This window comes from Scyliorhinus canicula, chromosome 11 (assembly GCF_902713615.1).
Source record: "Scyliorhinus canicula chromosome 11, sScyCan1.1, whole genome shotgun sequence".
Taxonomy (NCBI): Eukaryota; Metazoa; Chordata; class Chondrichthyes; order Carcharhiniformes; family Scyliorhinidae; genus Scyliorhinus; species Scyliorhinus canicula.
This window is the reverse complement of record NC_052156.1, coordinates 3,716,423-3,732,108: the sequence shown is the minus strand read 5'-3', so window position 1 is coordinate 3,732,108 and position 15,686 is coordinate 3,716,423. Positions and strand designations below refer to the sequence as shown.

At 49.3% G+C, this 15,686-nt stretch overlaps 1 protein-coding gene across 2 annotated transcripts in view; it reads right to left on the bottom strand.

Moving 5' to 3' along the window:
• Positions 1 to 415: 415 nt before the first annotated feature.
• Positions 416 to 15,686, bottom strand: part of LOC119973720 (transmembrane protein 43-like) — a 29,841-nt gene continuing 14,570 nt past the window's right edge. For both annotated transcript variants that reach the window (XM_038812123.1, XM_038812124.1), the window contains exons 8-12: positions 12,235 to 12,356; positions 4,140 to 4,214; positions 2,803 to 2,904; positions 2,105 to 2,222; positions 416 to 934 (exon numbers count right to left, since the gene is read on the bottom strand). In XM_038812123.1, the coding sequence (XP_038668051.1) occupies positions 735 to 934; positions 2,105 to 2,222; positions 2,803 to 2,904; positions 4,140 to 4,214; positions 12,235 to 12,356 (617 nt within the window). In that variant the 3' untranslated portion in view covers positions 416 to 734. The remainder of the gene's footprint in view (positions 935 to 2,104; positions 2,223 to 2,802; positions 2,905 to 4,139; positions 4,215 to 12,234; positions 12,357 to 15,686) is intronic.

Below are 15,686 nucleotides of genomic sequence, written 5' to 3'. Positions count from 1 at the left end.
CTAGAGAGCGGCCCCGATCGTAATAAAGAATATTCTGAAGTACGGACGTGTTCGAGAGTATTTTCTTCCGGACTGAGAGACGAGTAAATAAATCAGATTCACACTGCTGGCCTGCCTTGGTCTGCTTTCAAAGCCAGCGATTTAGCCCTGTGCTAAACGGCCCCTATGATGCATGTGAACCAATGGTTCACCTGGAAGGTGTGTTTGGGGTCTCGGATGGCGAGGAGGTAAAGGTGCAGGTGTTACACCTTCCGTGATTGGATGGGAAGATGGATAGATTTTATTTAAAAATACACTTGTCCATCACAAAAACTTGTTTCTTTACCTCCTTCAAAGTAATAGATCTGGAACCTCATGGCAAGGGGGGCCTCGAACTGATCGGAGCCTCATGTCGATAAATCACTAAGCATTCAAAGATTGTCTCAAAATTTTAATACTGAACATTTTTACTGAGAATGAGTGCTGGAGGCGGGTACACACACAACCCAAGATTCAGCCACCACAGTTTGACCAGCTGGGAGGGCTTGGTCAGGGCAATTCACAATAAACAGAACGGCAAAGGGGGAACATTGGAGGAAACTTGCTTCAGTATCTCGGGTTTGTTGCAGGTTTGTGAAATAACGTGAACGAGAACATTGGGTTTTTCCAAGTGGCTGCTTGCTGCCCACAAAAGCTGGGCGGACGGTCGGGAAGGGAGGAAGTGTCCGTATGGGCGACTGTTTCTCCAACACAGATCAGAGCATCTTCGGCCGGTGGCGGGACCTTGCAATCAGGATGGGCACGGCAGCCAGGATGCCCAGGAGCAGGGCCACCAGGGGACGATAGAAGATCCAGCCCATTGCCACGGTCAGCAGGGTCAGTGACGTCGCTACACACAGGCCAAAAACGGTCAATCCCAAGCTGACCAGGTCGCGGATGCCTGGGATCCAGTCCACTGCAGGAGAAAAACAGGGACAGCGTTACAAACGGAATCCAAGGGAACTCAGCCCCAGCACCAGAGACACCACCAGCCACCCACCCAGCCCCTCGGACCAGGAGCAGGCACAATGATCAAACACACTTGGAATCATTCAAATGCACAAGGTTAAAACTGACCGTACGAATATCAATACCGAGCTCAGATCTCAAGGACCAGTGTTTATCTCCCATTTTTAAAATTTACCAATCAGAAATGTAGTGATCCTCAGGGATTGATGCACCAGCCTAGGTTCCAGGTGAGACGCTGCACCATCAAAATGCTTAGTGTAGATAATCTTTAACTCCGATAACCTCTCACCCGGTGATCACCTCTCACCCGGTGATACTCATATTTATTTGGTATTAGTACCCAAGGCACGCACACATAGAAAGCATCCTATCTGGCTGCATCACAGCCTGGGTATGGAAACTGCTCGGCCCAAGACCGCAAGAAACTTCAGAGTCGTGAATACCGCGCAGTCCATCACACAAACCTGCCTCCCATCCATTGACTCCATCTACACCTCCTGCTGCCTGGGGAAAGCGGGCAGCATAATCAAAGACCCCTCCCACCCGGCTTACTCACTCTTCCAACCTCTTCCACAGGGCAGGAGATACAAAAGTCTGAGAACACGCACAAACAGACTCAAAAACAGCTTCCCCGCTGTTACCAGACTCCTAAACGACCCTCTTATGGACTGACCTGATTAACACTACACCCTGAATGCTTCACCCGATGCCGTGTCTATTATGTATTTTATTTTCTTCCCATGTACTTAATGATCTGTTTGAGCTGCTCACAGAAAAATACTTTTCACTGTATCTCGGTACACGTGTCAATAAACAAATCCAATCCAACACATCGGTGTGCAAAGCAGAGTACCATCTCTGGTTCCCAACGGGAATGGGTATTAGCACTACACTTTCTGAATCCTGTAATGGACATTTTGTGGAGCGGAGAAATATTCCAGGATGGCATCAGGAAACATTCTTTCCACGCATCGAGAACACAAATCAGGAATGGTGACTGATGGTTTAGGGAGGGAAATGGAGTGAGGTTCCAATCAACTCTAATCGTCAAACCGGAGTGATGGACAACAGACAGAAATCCAGCAAACAAACCCGAAGCGAGCAGGCCCTGGCTCACCCAGTGTGTGGAAAATCTTGGTCATGAGCTTAATGCTGACAAACATCAGCAGCCAACCAGCAAATCGCAGGGCCCAGGTCAGCATCGAATTGGCAGCGTGTTCCTTTTCAAACACTTCCTGCAAGGTGAGGGATAGAATCAGTCAGCAATTAAACAGCGGATATAACAATCTGATAATCAGTAGCTTCTGTTCTGGTCTTCCCCCCCCCCCCCCGGTTTCCCCCTCCAGTCCGCACTGTGCTGCTGGAGGGCAGAACCCCCACAGGACTCAGGAATTTCCCATGTACAGAACTGTAGGGTACCATCTCTTGCAGGATACAATTCAAAACTACAGACTAAAGATGTGTTACTGATAAATCCAGTTGGGGAATTCAGGAGAAAAGTCTTTACCCAGAGAGTGGTGAGGATGTGGAATTCGCTCTCACAGGGGGTAGTTGAAGTGAATAGTTTAGAGATACACAAGGTGAGGCCGTTCAACATGAGGGTGAAAGGAATAGAAGGATTCGCTGATGGATATATGTTGTACCTCGTGCGAGCGTAAACATTGGTAGAGACTAGATGGGCCAAATGGCCTCCTGCTGTAAACCCGATATGTAGGCTGGGGAGTCTGTGCTATTTGCCTCTCACTGTGCCAAAGCAGGTGAGAATCAGAAAGAAGAATGGTTAAACCCGTGTCTGTTAACTATTTCAGTACTGACCACTGCTGACAGCGACTCTTCGTACAATAGTTGCAGAATGTTCCCAGATTGTGTCTGGTACGGAATCAGCTGGTTCTCCTTCTGACGAGCCACGATGGTGACCTGCGGAGAGCAACCACATCACAACCAGTCAACAAATTCACCCGAACATGAAGCGGGAGTTCTAACGGGCTCTTTCTCTCCATTTCTCCCTGTCCCTCCCAGTTCACAGAGACAATCTCCATGGGTCTCTCCTTACCCTCCCTCCTGTAACTTTGATTAAGGGATATATATTGGCCACAACACAGAGGAGAACTTCTCCCGCTCTTCTTAAAATTAAAAGCCGTAGGATCAGTTACATTCTCCCCCCCCCAGCCATGCTGAGCCTCCGATTAATGCCCCGTTTGAATATTCCCCCCTCTGACAATGCAGCACCCCCTCAGTACAGTACGGCAGTGTCGGCCTGGATCATGTGCAGGAGTCTCTGGAGTGGATCTTGAACCCACAACGTTCCGACTGCTCACCGAGTGATGGCTGAAATAATCATAATAAAAATTGCTTATTGTCACGAGTAGGCTTCAAAGAAGTTACTGTGAAAAGCCCCTAGTCGCCACATTCCGGCGCCTGTTCGGGGAGGCCGGTACAGGAATTGAACCCGCGCTGCTGGTCTCGTTCTGCATTACAAGCCAGCTGTTTAGCCCCTGTGTTAAACCAGCCCCTTAGGAAAATAGGGAGGACTGGAGGAGGTTACAGAAATGGGGAGGGAGGGACATCTTCGAAGAATTCGAACAATTTTTAAATTGAGGTTTCTGGATGCAAGTAAAACCCGGACAAGGGTTCCAGCAGCACAGGGACTGAGGCAGAGACAGAGATGGTCAGTGTTAGAAATGGGGGGGTGGGGGTGAGGAGGCAAGAGTCAGAACTTCAGCTCACAGTCAAAGAAATCATCAAGAGATTGCAGTGTGGAGTCACCTCTGAAATCACTCGGATAGGTGAGTATAAAAGCTATTCCAAGGGTTGAGGACATCACAAAGGTGGAACGGACGGTGCAACTGAACAGATAAGAAGCTCCACGAGCATTGAAGCTAATCGAGGGCCAAGGGTTAGAGTGTTGGGAATTTCACAAATGTCGGTGTAAATGACTTGGCCAAGAGCTTTTTTCCAGAGACAGGGAAAGTGGGAGGTTGAGAGATCAAAGTGTTACCTAGATTATGTGTTCAAGTCCCAGAGTGGGACCAACTCAGCATTCGCCCATCAACACACATGGGCCAGACTCCTGTGGAACCCATATTCCCACGAGCCAACGTCACAGAGGGGAAGGGAAGGGAAAATAGAGAGCAATGGAAAATGGGACTTACCACATCAGGCCGGCCAAGGAAGGACCATTCTCCACTGAGCCCTGCGAAATGGAAGGAAACGCGGAGATCGCCAACCTGGGAAATCAAACATTAAAGATTGTTAATGGCAACCGTCACTGATCTGGAACAGAAAGAGACCATTCAGTAATCGGAACTTGTCCCTTCTGACAGAGCACAGCCAATGTTCCCTCACACGTTCCTCGGAGAACGCAGACAATTTATGTAAGTGCACTGTCCCTCTACATTCTTTTGTAAATGTTTCACAATTTAAAGGCACGGACTTGTGTGCGGCCTGCACGGAGATTTGCACGTTTCTAGGTGGTGTCACAGCTTAGAGGGAACACCGATCACAACTCATCTTATCTGTTGTGGGGAGTTCAGATGAATTCAGGGGTTTGTTGAGACAGGGAGAGCGAGGCAAGGAGGCATCGAAAAGTCTCTTCCCGTCACACATGGTATCCTGCAATCCTACAATGATGTGCCACAGTGGTTAGCACTGCTGCCTCACAGCGCCAGGGACCCAGGCTCATTTCCAGCGTTGGGCGTCCGTGTGGAGTTTGCACGTTCTTCCCGTGTCTGCGTGGATTTCTTCCGGGTGCTCCGGTTTCCCCCCACAACCCAAAGATGCGCAAGTTGGGTTGACTGACTGACCTTGCTAAATTACCCTTGGTGTCAGAAAGATGTGCAGGTTAAGTGGATTGGCCATTCTAAATTGTCATTAGTGTCCAAAAAGGTTAAATGGGGTTACTGGGTTAAGGGGGGTAAGGGGATAAAGGGGATAGGGTGGAGGCATGGGGCTCAAGTAGGGTGCTCTATCCAAGGGCCGGTGCGGACTCGATGGGCTGAATGGCCTCCTTCTGCATTGTAAATTCTATGAAATCTATGAAGGTAAGGTGGGGTCATGGGGTTATGGGGATAGGGTGGGGTCCATGGGCATAGGTTGGGTGCTCTTTCAGAGGGTTGATGCAGACTCGATGGGCCGAATGGCCTGCTTCTACGGTTCTATCCCTCTATCCAGAAATACATTCATTGGACCATTCCCACTTCCCCGCTCAATAAGGTCATTCGCGATGGCAGATTCTTCCAATGGTTCCGTGGCTGCTGTTCCGATACCGAGGCACTGAGAACAGTGCTGTCCATTTGCTCTCAATCTGTCTGCTGGTGAACAGCGTAATGATGTTGGAGGGAAATGCCATGGAATATATACACAGAAATCCTGGACTTTAAAAAGACCAGAGTTTTATATTTTAAAATGGACACAAACTCCAAAGCTGGCTGAGAAAGTGCAGTTAGTCAGTGGCAGGAATATCTGCAGGGCATTCCGTAATGGATAATGGAAGCCCTCCCTTTGTTTCCAGACAAGGTCATTGTAAAACCATCCAGGGACTAATTACCATCTCCGGAAAGACAAAGGAACATAACGAGTATCTCATCTCAAAGTCCCTGGGTATAATTGCACAGGTGGTCTAGTGTATCCGGGTTTCCATTTGGAATATACAAAGAGGGCGCTAAAAGCTGGCTGAGAAACCTGCCCAGCGCCTGCCCGCCCTGTCAGTCTGTACTCTGAGGAAAAGCAGCTGGAAGTTTCCCGTCCTGATACATAGAACATAGAACATTACAGCGCAGTACGGGCCCTTCGGCCCTCGATGTTGCGCCGACCTGTGAAACCATCTGAAGCCTATCTGACCTACACTATTCCATTTTCATCCATATGTCTATCCAGTGACCACTTAAATGCCCTTAAAGTTGGCGAGTCTACTACTGTTGCAGGCAGGGCGTTCCACACCCCCACTACTCTCTGAGTAAAGAAACTGCCTCTATATCTGTCCTATATCTATCACCCCTCAATTTAAAGCTATGTCCCCTCGTGTTGGTCATCACCACCCTATCTAACCCTCTGACTATCTTATATGTCTCTATTAAGTCACCTCTCAGCCTTCTCCTCTCTAACGAAAACAACCTCAAGTCCCTGAGCCTTTCCTCGTAAGACCTTCCCTCCATAGCAGGCAACATCCTAGTAAATCTCCTCTGAACCCTTTCCAAAGCTTCCACATCCTTCCTATAATGTGGTGACCAGAACTGCACGCAGTACTCCAGAAGCGGCCGCACCAGAGTTATGTACAGCTGCAGCATGACCTTGTGGTTCCGAAACTCAATCCCCCTACTGATAAAGGCTAGCACACCATATGCCTTCTTAACAGCCCTATTAACCTGGGTGGCAACTTTCAGGGATTTATGTACCTGGATGCCGACATCTCTCTGTTCATCTACACAACCAAGAATCTTGCCATTAGCCCAGTACTCTGCATTCCTGTTACTCCTTCCAAAGTGAACCACCTCACACCTTTCCGCATTAAACTCCATCTGCCACCTCTCAGCCCAGCTCTGCAGCTTATCTATGTCCCTCTGTATCCTATAACATCCTTCAGCACTATCCACAACTCCACCGACCTTCGTGTCATCTGCAAATTTACTAACCCATCCTTCTACACCCTCTTCCAGGTCATTTATACAAATGACAAACAGCAGTGGCCCCAAAACAAATCCTTGCGGTACACCACTAGTAACTGAACTCCAGGATGAACATTTGCCATCAACCACCACCCTCTGTCTTCTTTCAGCTAGCCAATTACTGATCCAAACCGCTAAATCACCTTCAATCCCATACTTCCTTATTTTCTGCAATAGCCTACCGTGGGGAACTTTATCAAATGCCTTACTGAAATCCATATACACCACATCAACCGCTTTACCCTCATCCACCTGTTTGGTCACCTTCTCAAAAAACTCAACAAGGTTTGTGAGGCATAACCTACCCTTCACAAAACCGTGTTGACTATCGCTAATCAACTTGTTCTTTTCAAGATGATTATAAACCCTATCTCTTATAACCTTTTCCAACATTTTACCCAGAACCGAAGTAAGGCTCACAGGTCTATAATTACCAGGGTTGTCTCTACTCCCCTTCTTGAACAAGGGGACAACATTTGCTATCCTCCAGTCTTCCGGCACTATACCTGTCGACAAAGACGACATAAAGATCAAGGACAAAGGCTCTGCAATCTCCTCCCTGGCTTCCCAGAGAATCCTAGGATAAATCCCATCTGGCCCAGGGGACTTATCTATTTTTACACTTTCCAAAATTGCTAACACCTCCTTCTTATGAACCTCAATTCCATCTAGCCTGGTCGACTGAACCTGAGTATTCTCCTCGACAACATTGTCTTTCTCCAGTGTAAACACTGACGAAAAATATCCATTTAACACTTCCCCTATCTCCTCTGATTCCACACACAACTTTCCATTACTATCCTTGATTGGCCCTAATCTTACTCTAGTCATTCTTTTGTTCCTGATATACCTATAGAAAGCCTTAGGGTTTTCCTTGATCCTATCCACCAACGACTTTTCGTGTCCTCTCCTCGCTCTTCTTAACTCTCCCTTTAGGTCCTTCCTGGCTAACTTGTAACTCTCAAGTGCCCTAACTGAGCCTTCATGACTCATCCTAACATAAGCCTTCTTCTTCTTCTTGACAAGTGCTTCAACTTCCTTAGTAAACCACGGTTCCCTTGCTCGACAACTTCCTCCCTGCCTGACAGGTACATACTTATCAAGGACACGCAGTAGCTGTTCCTTGAAAAAGCTCCACATTTCGATTGTACCCATCCCCTGCAGTTTCCTTCCCCATCTTATACATCCTAAATATTGCCGAATAGCATCATAATTGCCTTTCCCCCAGCTATAATTCTTGCCTTGCGGTATATACCTATCCCTGCCCAATGCTAAAGTAAACATAACCGAATTGTGATCACTATCACCAAAGTGCTCACCTACATCTAAATCTAACACCTGGCCGGGTTCATTACCCAGTACCAAATCCAATGTGGCCTCGCCCCTTGTTGGCCTGTCGACATACTGTGTCAGAAAACCCTCCTGCACATACTGCACAAAAACTGACCCATCTATAGTACTCGAACTATAGTATTTCCAGTCAATATTTGGAAAGTTAAAGTCCCCCATAACAACTACCCTGTTACTCTCGCTCCTGTCGAGAATCATCTTTGCAATCCTTTCCTCTACATCTCTGGAACTATTCGGAGGTCTATAGACAACTCCCAACAGGGTGACCTCTCCTCTCCTGTTCCTAACCTCGGCCCATACTACCTCAGTAGACGAGTCCTCAAACGCCCTTTCTACCGCCGTAATACTTTCCTTGATTAACAATGCCACACCCCCCCCTCTTTTACCATCTTCTCTGTTCTTACAGAAACATCTAAATCCTGGAACCTGCAACAACCATTCCTGTCCCTGCTCTACCCATGTCTCCGAAATCGCCACAACATCGAGATCCCAGGTACCAACCCATGCTGCAAGCTCACCCACCTTATTCCGGATGCTCCTGGCGTTGAAGTAGACACACTTCAAACCAGCATCTTGCTTGCCAGTGCCCTCTTTCGAACTTTTAACCCTATCCCTGACCTCACTACTCTCAACATCCTGTACACTGGGACTACAATTTAGGTTCTGCGTCTGTATGTTCATGCACATACAGAAGCAGTCCCCCTGCAAAGACGAAATAGCGGCCATGACAGGAATATCTAAAACTCTCTCCCTGATTGTGAAAGTCAACCAGACAGCGAAAAGGGATTGCAGCTGGAAATAAAAAGAGCTGAAATCTCTCCACCAAAACTACAGAAGGTCTGAAAGGAGGAATCACCTAATCGCCAGCAGAAGCCAACTATACTGCAATCGGTTCGTTACAGCTCCAATGTGTCATCTCTATTCCTCCCAACTCAAGGACTCCCCCCCCCCCCCCACCACTCCTCACCCGGGGGCAAGTATCCCAGCCGGACGGTCATAAATCGAGAGGTCTCGTCCGGATTTACAGCTTTCCGGAAACCCCACCTGGGCCGGTTGTGACAAGGGACAGACTTCGAGCTGTGTGTGTGGGGAGTGTGTGTGGGGAGTGTGTGTGGGGTGTGTGTGTGGGGTGTGTGTGTGGGGTGTGTGTGTGGGGTGTGTGTGTGGGGGGGGGTGTGTGGGGGGGGGGGTGTGTGGGGGGGGGGTGTGTGGAGTGTGTGTGTGGGGTGTGTGTGTGGGGTGTGTGTGTGGGGTGTGTGTGTGGGGTGTGTGTGTGGGGTGTGTGTGTGGGGTGTGTGTGTGGGGTGTGTGTGTGGGGGGGGATGTGGGGGGGGGATGTGGGGTGTGTGTGTGGGGTGTGTGTGGGGTGTGTGTGTGGGGTGTGTGTGTGTGGGGTGTGTGTGTGGGGTGTGTGTGTGGGGTGTGTGTGTGGGGTGTGTGTGTGGGGTGTGTGTGTGTGGGGTGTGTGTGTGGGGTGTGTGTGTGTGTGTGGGGTGTGTGTGTGGGGTGTGTGTGTGGGGTGTGTGTGTGTGTGGGGTGTGTGTTTGGAGTGTGTGTGTGGAGTGTGTGTGTGGGGGGTGTGTGTGTGGGGTGTGTGTGTGGGGTGTGTGTGTGGGGTGTGTGTGTGTGTGGGGTGTGTGTGTGGGGTGTGTGTGTGGGGTGTGTGTGTGTGTGGGGTGTGTGTTTGGAGTGTGTGTGTGGAGTGTGTGTGGGGTGTGTGTGTGGGGGGTGTGTGGGGGGTGTGTGGGGGGTGTGTGTGTGGTGTGTGTGTGTGGGGTGTGTGTGTGGGGTGTGTGTGTGGGGGGGGGTGTGTGGGGTGTGTGTGTGTGTGGGGTGTGTGTGTGGGGTGTGTGTGTGGGGTGTGTGTGTGTGGGGTGTGTGTGTGTGGGGTGTGTGTGTGTGGGGTGTGTGTGTGGGGGGTGTGTGTGGGGTGTGTGTGTGGGGGGCATGGAGGAGATCCATCAGTCCGGATTTTGCCCCAGGGCTCACCTGTAGGAGGAAGAGGAGGTCAGTGGGTCCCTCGAGCCCGTCCGCCTTTCTAAACAGAAAGACAGACCTGCATTTCTATAGCACCTTTCACAGCACAGGATGTCTCAAAGCGTTTTATATCCAATGAAGTGTAGTCACGGTTGCAATATAGGAAACAGAGCAGTCACTTTACACGCAGCAAGTTCAAGGCCATAAGACACAGGAGCAGAATGGGCAGCACGGTAGCACAGTGGTTAGCACTTTTGTTTCACAGCTCCGGGGTCCCAGGTTCAATTCCCGTCTTGGGTCACTGTCTGTGTGGAGTCTGCATGTTCTCCCCGTGTGTGCATGGGTTTCCTCCGGGTGCTCCGGTTTCCTCCCACAATCCAAAGATGTGCAGGTTAGGGGGATTGGCCATGCTAAATTGCCCTTAGTATCCAGAATTGCCCTTAGTGTTGGGTGGGGTTGCTGGGTTATAGCGAATGGGTGGAGGTATGGGCTTGGGTAGGGTGCTCTTTCCAAGAGTCGGTGCAGACTCGATGGGCCGAATGGCCTCCTTCTGCACTGTAAATCCTAATGATTCTATGAATTAGGCCATTCGGCCCATCAAGTCTGCTCTGCCATTCAACCATAGAACATAGAACAGTACAGCACAGAACAGGCCCATCGGCCCTCGATGTTGTGCCGAGCATTGTCCGAAACCAAGATCAAGCTATCCCACTCTCTGTCATTCTGGTGTGCTCCATGTGCCTATCCAATAACCGCTTGAAAGTTCCTAAAGTGTCCGACTCCACTATCACAGCAGGCAGTCCATTCCACACCCTAACCACTCTCTGAGTAAAGAACCTACCTCGGACATCCCTCCTATATCTCCCAACCTGAACCTTATAGTTATGGCCCCTTGTAACAGCCACATCCACCCGAGGAAATAGTCTCTGAACGTCCACTCTATCTATCCCCCTCATCATCTTATAAACCTCTATTAAGTCCTCCTCTGCTCCAAAGAGAAAAGCCCTAGCTCCCTCAACCTTTCCTCATAAGACATATCCTGCAAACCAGGCAGCATCCTGGTAAATCTCCTTTGCACCCTTTCCAATGCTTCCACATCCACATGGCTGATATTTTTCTCATCCCCATACTCCTGTCTTCTCCCCATAACCCCTGATCCCTTATTAATCAAGAACCTATCTATCTCTGTCTTAAAGACACTCAGTGATTTGGCCTCCACAGCCTTCTGCGGCAAAGAGTTCCACAGATTCACCACCCTCTGGCTGAAGAAATTCCTCCTCATCTCTGTTTTAAAGGATCGTCCCTTTAGTCTGAGATGGTGTCCTCTGCTTCTAGTTTTTCTGACAAGTGGAAACATCCTCTCCACGTCCACTCTATCCAGGCCTCGCAGTATCCTGTAAATTTCAATAAGATCCCCCCTCATCCTTCTGAACTCCAACGAGCACAGACCCAGAGTCCTCAGCTGTTCTTCAAACGACAAGTTCTTCATTCCAGGGATCATTCTTGGGAACCTCCTCTGGACCCTTTCCAAGGCCAGCACATCCTTCCTTAGATATGGGGCCCAAAACTGCTCACAATACTCCAAATGGGGTCTGACCAGAGCCTTACACAGCCTCAGAAGTACATCCCTGGTCTTGTATTCTCGCCCTCCCGGCATGAATGCTAACATTGCAGACTTTAGTGTGATAAAATCAGTTATCTACTTTTGTGATATTTCTTGATGGATAAATATTGGCCAGGAAACTGGGAAGAACTCCCCCCCACCCTGCTCCTCTTCAAAGTGGTGTCCAAGGAATACTTTACATCCGTCTGAGAAGGCAGCTCAGCGATTTAACATGAAAAATCGGCTGAAAGACTGCAGCACTGACAGTGCAGCACTCACTCGGAAACTGCTCTGTAGTGTCAGCCTCCGTTTTCCTAATCAGGTCTCTGAAGTGGGGCTCGATCGCACGACCCTCTGGCTCAGGGATGGGAGGGCCTCCTTCTGAGCCATTGGCTGACACTATTTCGTATCAGCTCCACCTATCTGCCTTCAGCCACACACCAGGCAGTCACAGATCAAACCCATCACTGCCTGACTGCTGGGTTGATGGGTACCCACATTTCCCAGCCATTCATGAAGGACAGATAGTAATACATTTCCAAAAGAAATAACAGAACCCGAGTAACCTGAGAATGCGCCATGGCGCTTCCCAGCCAATTCAGTACTTTGTGGAAGCGTAGTTACTACTGAGAGGGGGGGGGGGGGTTTACTCACCTCTGGGTTCCTGTGGTTGACGCTGTGGTAAAAGTAATCATCTTGGATGACGATGTCAGCGTGAGGGCTCTCAAACTTGGCCAGCCTGATCTTTTTAAAGGTGTTGATCTTGTCAATTAGTCCTTAAAAAGAGCAAAGGGGAGACTCAAAGTAATACTCAGCCGAGGGACCCAAATGACCTCAGAGTGGGGGCTTCAGAAAACCCCCCGAGGGTTCACTGACTCCAGGCTCATTGCTGGCAACATGTAAACCAACACTGACCGGACTTTGCACCAGCTTTAGCTCGAGTCAGTTTCGGACCCGACATGCAAGTTAGCCGGTCGCCTCCACATCAGTGCAAAACAGCATTACAGAATGATACAGGACAGCAGGCCGTTCTGCCCAACATGTCTGGACTAGCTCGCTGAAATATTTAACAAATTGCTCTCACTCTCCCCATAAGCTCTGCAATTCTTCTCATTTTTAAATATTTGTCCAAATCCTTTTTGGAAGTTATTATTGAATCTGCTTCGACTGCCCTTTCCAGCTGCCCCTTCAAGATCACAACAACTCGCTGTGCAAAAAACACATTTCCCTCATCTCCCCCTCTCGGCTTTTTAATAATCATCTTAATGTGTCATCAGGTTCAGACAGAATTACATTTCTGTAGTGCCTGCCACATACCTTAGGCATTAGAGCCATTGCAGTACTTGTGAAATGTAGTCATTGTGGGAACATGGCAGCCAATCTTCACAGAGTAAGATCCCACACCACGGGAGATCTGACAAAGAGTCATCCAGACTCGAACCGTTCGCTCACTTCTCTTTCTGCAGGTGCTGAGAGACCTGCTGAGATTGTCCAGCATTTTCTGTTTTTCTTCTACATCATGGGCCAGCATTTATCGCCCATCTCGAATTACCCTTCAGAAGGTGGTGGTGAGCTGCCTTCTTTTTTTTTTTTAAATTTAGTGTACCCAATCATTTTTCCAATTAAGGGTCAATTTAGCGTGGCCAATCCACCTAGCTTGCACGTTTTTGGGTTGTGGGGGCGAAACCCACGCAGACACGGGGAGAATGTGCAAACTCCACACGGACAGTGACCCAGAGCCGGGATCGAACCTGGGACCTCAGCGCCGTGAGGCGGTTGTGCTAACCACTAGGCCACCGTGCTGCCCGATGAGCTGCCTTCTTGAACCGCTGCAGTCCATGTGGTGTACGTACACCCACTGTGCTGTTAGGGAGGGAGTTCCAGGATGTTGCCCCAGCGACAGTGAAGGAACGGCCGATATATTTCCCAGTCAGGGTGGTGAGTGACTTGGAGGGGAACCTCCAGGTGGTGGGGTTCCCAGGTATCTGCTGCTCTTGTCCTTCTAGATGGTAGAGATTGGAAGATGCTGTCAAAGGAGCCTTGATGAGTTGCTGCATTGCACCTTGTTGATGCTACGCACGGCTGATGCTGTGTGTCGATGGTGGAGGGAGTGAAATTTGCAAGTAACAGATGAGGTGCCAATCTAGCGGGGCTGCTTTGTCCTGGATGGTGTTGAGCTTCTTCAGTGTTGTTGGAGCTGCATTCAACCAAACAAGTGGAGAGTCTCCCATCACAGTCCTGACTTGTGCCTTGTAGATGGTGGACAGGCTTTGGGGAGTCAGGAGCTGAGTTATTTTCTGCAGAATTCAAAACATGCTCTTGTAAGGAACTGGTTTAGCACAGTGGGCCAAACAGCTGGCTTGTAATGCAGAACAAGGCCAGCAGCGCAGGTTCAATTGCCGTACCAGCCTCCCCGAACAGGCGTCGGAATGTGGTGACTAGGGGCTTTTCACAGCAACTTAATTGAAGCCTACTTATTATTATTAGTGTAGCCAGAGCATAGATATGGCGAGTCCAGTTCAGTTTTTGGTCAATGGAAACCCCCAGGATGTTGATTGTTGGGGATTCAGCTACAGTTAAGCCGTTGAATGTCAAGTTAGATTCTCTCTTGTTGGAGATGGTCATTCCCCAGCACTTATATGGCGCAAATGTTACCTGCCATCTATCAGCCTGGATATTGTCCACGTCTTGCTGCCTTTGGACATGGACTGCTTCGATATATGAGGAGTCACGAATGGTCCTAAACATTGTGCAATAATGAGCGAACGTCCCCACTTCAGACCTAGAAGGAAGATCTTTCACATCACTCTCACCTCTGCCATTCAGCTCTTTAGTTCATGTTTGAACCAAGGCTGTAATGAGGTCAGGAGCTGAGTGACCCTGGTGGAACCCAAACTGTGTCTGTGAGCAGGTTATTGCTGAGTAATTGCTGCTTGATAACACTGATGATAACTCCTTCCATCAGTTTACTGATGATGGAGAATAGACTGATAGGGCGGTAATTGGCTGGGTTGGATTGTCCTGTTTCTTGTGTATAGGACATACCTGGGCAATTTTCCACATTGCCGGGTAGATGCCAGTGTTGTAGTTGTACTGGAACAGCTTGGCTAGGGGTGCGGCAAGTTCTGGAGCACACGTCTTAAGTATTATTGTCGGAATATTGACAAGGTCCAGAGCCTTTGCAGTATCCAGGGCCTTCAGCCGTTTCTTGATATCACGTGGAGTGAATCGTCTTGGCTGAAGACTGACATCTGTGATGCTGGGGACTTCCGGAGGAGACCGCGATGGATCATCCACTCAGCACTTCTGGCTGAAGATTGTTGAGAGTGCCTCAGCCTTGTCTTTTGCACAGATGTGCTGGGCTCCTCCTCATTGAGGATGGGGATATTTGTGGAGACGACTCCTCCAATGAGTTGTTTAATTGTCCATCACCATTCACGGCTGGATGTGGCAGGACTGCAGCGCATTTGTTGTGGAATTGCTGAGCTCTGTCTATTACTTGCTGCTTAGGCTGATTGGCACACAAGTAGTCCTTGTAGCTTCACCAGGTCGACATCTCATTGTTCGGTCTGCCTGATATTGCTCCTGGCTCTCCTGCACCCTTCATTGAACCCGGGTTGATCCCCTGGCTGGGTGGTAATGGTAGAGTGGGGGATATGCCGGGGTATGAGGTTACAGATTGTGGGTGAATACAATTCTGCTGCTGCTGCTGATGGCCCACAGAACCTCATGGATGCCCCACCTTGAGTTGCTACATCTGTTCAAAGTCTATCCCATTGAGCACGGTGGTAGTGCCACACAACACGATGGGGGGTATCCTCAATGTGAAGACGGGACTTTGTCTCCACAAGGACTGTGGCGTGGTCACTTCTCCCGATACTGTCATGGACAGATACATCTGCAGCAGGCAGGTTGGTGAGGATGAGGTCAAGTATGTTTCCCCTCTTGTTGGTTCCCTCACCACCTGCTGCAGTCCCAGTCTAGCAGCTATTGTCCTTTAGGACCCGGCCAGCTCGGTCTGTGACGGTGTTGGTGATTGACATTGAAGTCCCCCCACCCAGAGTATGTTCTGTGCCCTTGCCACCCTCAGTGCTTCCTCCAATGTG